Source organism: Oncorhynchus mykiss, chromosome 23 (assembly GCF_013265735.2).
Source record: "Oncorhynchus mykiss isolate Arlee chromosome 23, USDA_OmykA_1.1, whole genome shotgun sequence".
In the NCBI taxonomy this organism is placed as follows: Eukaryota; Metazoa; Chordata; class Actinopteri; order Salmoniformes; family Salmonidae; genus Oncorhynchus; species Oncorhynchus mykiss.
In genome coordinates this window covers 51,754,263-51,761,314 of record NC_048587.1, presented here as the reverse complement: position 1 = coordinate 51,761,314, position 7,052 = coordinate 51,754,263, and the positions used below count along the sequence as shown (strand labels likewise).

The following is a 7,052-nucleotide window of genomic DNA, read 5'->3' as shown; positions in this document are numbered from 1 at the left end:
AGAGGGAAGCCAGAGGGTGTGCTGATTCAATCTGCTCCTACAGTAGCCAGGTCTGCGTAGCAGAATGGCGAGAGGAGAGTAATATTGTCACTTATAACTAGTGTTCACCTATTACTGATACCCTCCTCCCTTCAAACTCCTCTCTTTCTCTTGATCCTACAAGCCTGGGGTGTGTACGGGGGAAGAGATGACCACATAGATATGACAGTCTACTTTACGGTCACTTCTCTTGTTCACAACCACCATCTCTGCTCCTGTGAGTTATGTATTTGTTTCCATTGGTTTCTAAACATTTGTACAATAAAAGCACTACTGGTCATGAAAGCTTCTACAAAAAGGCCATTTATTTTCAAAATTTTCATTTTTTTGCTTTTAATAATAAGTCAAGTTAATTTAAAACATTTACATGGAAACAAAACAAAGATTTGTTGTGTACAATAGTTAGTGTTTTAGGGAGTGAGCTGTTGCTACACCTTGGCAGTACTTGCAGGGGATATATGACTGAGTCCATTGATCTAAGCTAAAGTGCCATGGACTCACGGCCAAACCCAAACCTAGCCTAATCAACTCCAAAGCTAAGGCTTAAGCTGGCTCACTGAGTAGGCTAGTTTGTTAGGCTTTAGAACAACTAAAGATCACCAAAATCCAACCTTTAACTAAATTCCTCCAATCAACACGGTGACTTAAAACAGTGCACAATATGATCGACCCCTTATTAGAAGAAGTTATTAGGTAACAAACGAAACAAGCTAACTGATCATTTAGGACTTCAGAGTGTGTTGGCTGTATAGAGTATGTCTAGTGAAGAGTACAATAAAGCAGACTAATGGTTGGAATAATGAACAACCAAGTTGTGCCATTGATTAAGAACCTGAAGACCAACTTATCAATTCTGTATGTAGTAAACATAGGAGAAGCCACCTTTATTTACCCTTTGAACATTAACAAAACCAATATTTTAACTGCAGCTCACCTCACTCAACACACACATACACATACAATCCAGTCAATGCCCCAAAGAATGCTGGGATACATTTAACTTCCTTTCTCCAAAGCAGTATGGGAAATATACAGTTCAGGCCGTGACCTCACATGACTCTACACCCCACGCATTACACCTAAACCTGGGTGATCAACAGTTCATGCTTCGACCTCTGTGACCTCTGTCAATCTCCATATGTCCGCTTTAAAAGAATGTGACAATCAGTGTCATGACCGCTGGTTGGTTTTCCCTTACCTAATAATGTGCAATAAGGAATATGCTAGTACTGTAAACAGGACTGTAGCTATGGTAACCATGAAGGGAAATCCTCTGAATGGAAAGACAATGGTGGCGTGGGTGGGATATGGTTCATGTTGAATATGAGTGGATATAAGGGTTGATCCCCTTATAAGGAGAAACACACTTTAATGACATATTGGAACTGTGGGATTAGATCATCATAATGACAGATCACAGTTCTACAAAAAAGAATCCCTCAAACCAATAACTGGTGTCTCAGAGTTACAGTGTGTGTGTGTGTGTGTGTGTGTGTGTGTGTGTGTGTGTGTGTGTGTGAGAGAGTTAGTGGTCGACACGGAATTCTGTAATGGGCTGGAGGAATGGACTCATGGGACAGGCATTTTCGTTTCCATTAACAGTTGGACACACACACACACACACAGGAGTAAATAAGGCTAAATAACAGATGGTGTATGGGTATTCCTGATCCAGGAGGTATAGCAGAACAGGATGTCCCCATATAGAAGTTCTCAGGATAGATCCATATGTGGGGATTTTTCCAGTCTTTATCGTGCTCCCAACCCCTCCCAGACTTATTATAGCATTAAACTCATGAAAAAGAATTGTCTCCTTCGGGGACCTCACAAACCACATTCTGGTGTCCTTATTAACCACGTTCTGTGGTGGTGACATTACAGCGCTGTTCTGTTTTACACCCTGATCTCATCATCATCCTCGTCCATGAAGGAGAAGTCTTTATCGTCCTCCCCTCCAGCCCCCCGAGAGCTGTACTTGGCGCTGTCCGTGTCCCCCTCCTGCAGGTGGTGGAGTGGTTTCTCCTCAAGAGCGGCAGAGCCGGAGGAGGACACGGAACAGCTGTCCAGGTGGCTGTGGTAGTTCCTGCGAGGGGTGTAGAGGGGGTCGGCCATGACCTTCGGCTGAGGATAGGTGCGTGGGGGCCTGACTGGAGCCTGTAGATCCACCTGGTCCTCGATCTCATCCTCCGTGGTGGGAGGGCTAAAGGGGGGTGACCCGCGGCCCTCACTGCCCTTCCCCTCCTCGTACCCCAGGTCGTCTTCCTCCCAGCCCTTCTTTTCCATGACGCTGAGGATGTCCCCCAGCATGGAGGGTCCCAGGTCAATGTGAAATGACATGATGGACTCCGCGTGCTTCATCCCACCACCCCGATGATGTGATGGGGGCAGGTCAGTCAGTTCTCCAAAGTTACGCTCGTCAAACTCCAGATCCAGCATCGCCATGGCCGAGGCACCGTTGACTGGTTTGCTGATTCCATCGACCTCGGGCAGCTTCTTCAGAGGGCTGGAGGAGACGCTCTTGGGCATCTGCTGACCACCGCCCATCCTGACCACGTCCTCGTCATTGAGGTAGGGCAGGGAGATGGCGTTCTTCACAAAGTTTGGCGAGCCACCGGGGGGCGCCAACGAGTTGTTCTTGTACATGTCACCGCGGTTCACCGACTGGGAGCGCTTGCTGCTCCTGAAGGTTCGGGACAGCAGGCCTGGTTTGTGTCCAGGGGAGCTCTGCTGGACCTCTGGAACCTGTTCTTTAGGGGGCTCCCCAGACCGGGTACTTAGGAAAGAGGTGTCCCCGAAGGCGTCCCCGCCACGACCCACATGCATGGTGTGTCTGAAGTCCCCCAGAGGGGCGCTGATCATCTCCGCAGTCAGGTCGGCCCGGGAGCGACGCTTGGACTGGTTCGAGGTTAGCTGCTTGAGAATAGGCATGGTGATGTCTGATGAAGTCTGATTTAATACGCAACAAGACCAGAAACACCTGATTGGTGCTGAGAGTTATGTGATGGTTGTGTCTTTCTCACATTTAATTGTAAACTGTGTTGTCAAGGCAAGGTTTGAACCAGGTCTCTAGAGTACCCAGCCATTGTGGTCCTTCAAACAGCTACGGTGAGTTCTGGTCCAGATAATCCACAAATCAACCTAAGGGAAAAACAGAAGAGAGGACACATTAAAATCACATTGCAAGAACCATGCAAACCAACTCAGATCCTCAAAGTTGGCATGGAAATGAACTATAACACAGAGTAGCTTTGTAATGTTATTCCTTCAGAGAATAAGCACATGACACATGACAGTAAACAATCTATTTCCAATAGCTGCTGGCTGCGTCTGCGGCCAGAATCAAGACAACTTTCTTCTTCTATGCCGCTCTGCCTCAAATGTGGAAACTTTTGTTGCCAGGCCGGGGCTTTGAAATTAAACCTCCAGTTGAGTGGTTCCAAACTCTAGGGGGACAAAAGGTAGGTATTCTGGAATGAAGTAGAGGGGGTGGGGGGACTTAAGTTCTTTCTCACTTAACTGGAACACTAACCTTTCTCTGCCTGAACTAAAAGTACTTTTTAAAAACAGGGGAAACACACGTTTCAAGTCATCGGAACACATTTTTCATGCAAATACGTGTCTTTAATAGAACTTCCAAGTTCCCATAAGTGCTGAAATATTGTTTAAAAGCGGCAGCCGGAATATTAATCAGTTGGGCTTTTCAATTTTTAGGAGACGGCCGTCTGTTATCTGGGGTCCCTGCTTCCAATACAGTACTCTGTTCTACTGCCGCAGCTCTGCAATTCCCATTTGGGCCCGTGCCTGCCTCTCTCCCCCTCTCTGCGCCTCTCTCTCTCTCTCTCTCCTATATTACCCTACAGTCATAAAATACTGGGAGCTTGAGGGGGCTCCAGCTGCCAGGAATAAAGAGCAGATGAAAAAAAACTAAGAAGACAGTATGGTTGGAACAGAATGATACAGTTAGTTATTGACAGTCGATACATTTCTTCTGCAGCTTGGATTAATTTAGAGCAACAGCTCAGAAGCATCAACTGTCAATAACTAAATGTATCGTTCTATTCCAACCCTTGTCACTGACTGACTGAATCATTCTGTTCTAACCCTTCTGTCAGTGACTGACAATCGCTGTTCCAACCCTTCTGTCACTGACTGACTATCGTTCTGTTCCAACCCTTCCGTCACTGGCAGATTGAAACTCTCTCTGAGTCTCTCCTGCTTGATCTCGGATTTTTCGCTCTCTCACGATTTCCAGACATCTTTAAGCCAAGGGGACGTTTGAAGCTTGTACTCTTTTCACCCGGCCGTTCTTCTGCAGGTACTGGTTTGTGTGTAAATAATGACCTAAAGAATTTCACGCCCATCAGAGCCTTCTTAGATCTACCCCATTAAGCTACATACGGTCCATGTGTCACCGGTCACTTGTATTATTGCAACACTCAACACACTGATCACTGTGTTCAGAACTTAAGTTGTGATTAGAGTCAGGGGCCCTGATAAGTCTACAGCCCTGCCATGAGGATATCATTTACTGCTTACACGCTTTGGATTTCACAGCAGACACTTTGATCTGCAAACTGGCAGCATTTTGACCTATGACTCAATAAGCCTGATGATATGGGCCATTTCAGAAGCCGATGATACGGGTCGTTTCAAGAGTGTCTGCTTACCTAGGCCAATCTGTCTTCGTGTCACCATTGACCCCGCAATGAAATAAGATCTCAAAACATAATGGTTTGGGGTGGACAGTAGCAAAGTTGGCAGCTTTTAATGGGATAAAAGTTACTGTCCCCAGATAGGCCAGCAATAAGGACGAGTAGGCCTAGGTGACGTCAACAAGGGTTTCAATGTTGCTGCTAGTCTGCCATCCAATCATTCTCATGTTTTAAAACCACAGCGCACGCGTGCACACACACGACGACACACCCTTTAGTCTATGTGTATTCGTGTATTCATACCCTGTGGATGAATGGGGCCTCAGGCAAAAAGCAACGTCACCCTTGAAAACATTTACATCTCCGACAACAAAGGCCCATTCAACTGAAAAGGCAACTGTATCAGCAGAGAGAACAGAGGGGTTTTTGAAAGATGATATGTTAACCCAGTTCTTCTCCTTTCAAAGGACAAAACGTCCCTAAGGACAATTCAATGATCTTCTTGTCTGCCTACTGTGGTTTAACCTCTTTATTCAGTACCTTCAGAAAATCTGTCCTCAGTCATAAGGATTGTTAGTGTGTGGGGAGAGGTTTTGCACCCTCAACAAAGAATTCCCCTTCAGACAAACACAAGGACAACTGTATTGAATAAGACTGAGCATGAATGACTGAACAAGGGGTTTGGAGAAGTAGAAAGTTTATAATGGAATTTACATCTTCACCTTTTCACCAACAACTAAAACACTAGCCATTATGAAGAGCTAACTGCTCCAAAACAACCATGTAAATGAGCTCAGCCATCACCGCTTTCAAGGGTCACAATTGTGCAACCGCACATTGTGCTGTTGTGGCTAAGGAGGTCCCTTAAGGAGGACAAGCTTACTTTACTGCAGAGTGATCCGTCACTACCTATTACATTATTACACAACTCACTATGCATGAGACCACAATCCTCCATATGCCAGCCCGTCTGCCTCTCCTCTATATGCCAGCCCGTCTGCCTCTCCTCACACACACACACACACACACACACACAACCCCATAATGACAAATGAATTACAGAAATACACTATATATACACACAAAAGTATGTGGACACCCCTTCAAATTTGTGGATTTTGGGTATTTCAGCCACACCCGTTGCTGACAGGTATATAAAATCGAGCACACTGCCATGCAATCTCCATAGACAAACATTGGCTGTAGAATGGCCTTGAAAAGATCAGTGACTTTCAACGTGGCACAGTCATAGGATGCTAACTTTCCAACAAGTCAGTTCATCAAATGTCTGCCCTGCGAGAGCTGCCCTGGTCAACTGTATGGATGACTCTGGGTTTTGCAGATGGTCTGGGGCTGTTTTTCATTGTTCAGGCTCAACCCCTTAGTTCCAGTGAAGGCCATAATAAAGTGCTACTCTGCCTTTTTAACAACACTAATCAACAAGGCAGGTCCTTCAGGCCCTAGTTTTGTTGCACAGCTGGCCCTTAAATGTACACATTAATAATATGCGTGCCAATCTCTTCTGGCTCAAAGTGGAAGAGATATTGACTTCATCACTACTTGTTTGTGTAAAAAGTGTTGACAAGCTGAATGCACCAAGCAATCTGTTTAAACAACTAGCACACAGGAAAGACACCCATGCATACCCCACAAGATATGCCACCAAGGGTCTCTTCACAATCCAAGTCCAGAACAGACTATGGGAGGCGCACAGTACTACATAGAACCATGACTACATGGAACTCTATTCCACGTCAGGCAACTAACCGATACAAGCAGCAGTAGAATCAGATTTAAAAAACAGATTAAAAATACACGTTATGGAAGAGTGGAGACTGAAGAGACACACACACACAGGAACAAACACATGCACTCTACACACATACATTGTAATATTGTTGTATGGTGGTATTATACATTTTCTATTGTAGATATGTAGTGGTGTAATATTGTTGTATGGTGGTATTATACATGTTGTATTGTATATATGTAGTGGTGTAATATTGTTGTATGGTGGTATTATACATTTGTATTGTAGATATGTAGTGGTGTAATATTGTTGTATGGTGGTATTATAGATGTTGTATTGTAGATATGTAGTGGTGTAATATTGTTGTATGGTGGTATTATACATGTTGTATTGTAGTGGTGTAATATTGTTGTATGGTGGTATTATACATGTTGTATTGTATATATGTAATGGTGTAATATTGTTGCATGGTGGTATAATATATATGTAGTGGTGTAATATTGTTGTATGGTGGTATTATACATGTTGTATTGTATATATATGTAGTGGTGTAATATTGTTGTATGGTGGTATTATACATGTTGTATTGTATATATGTAGTGGTGTAATAT

The 7,052-nt window shown here is 44.3% G+C and overlaps 1 protein-coding gene across 2 annotated transcripts in view; it reads right to left on the bottom strand.

Annotated features, from left to right (window-relative positions):
- Positions 1 to 361: 361 nt before the first annotated feature.
- Positions 362 to 7,052, bottom strand: part of LOC110502954 (cdc42 effector protein 4) — a 35,124-nt gene continuing 28,433 nt past the window's right edge. For both annotated transcript variants that reach the window (XM_036960766.1, XM_021581301.2), the window contains exon 2: positions 362 to 3,177. In XM_036960766.1, the coding sequence (XP_036816661.1) occupies positions 1,933 to 2,967 (1,035 nt within the window). In that variant the 5' untranslated portion in view covers positions 2,968 to 3,177 and the 3' untranslated portion in view covers positions 362 to 1,932. The remainder of the gene's footprint in view (positions 3,178 to 7,052) is intronic.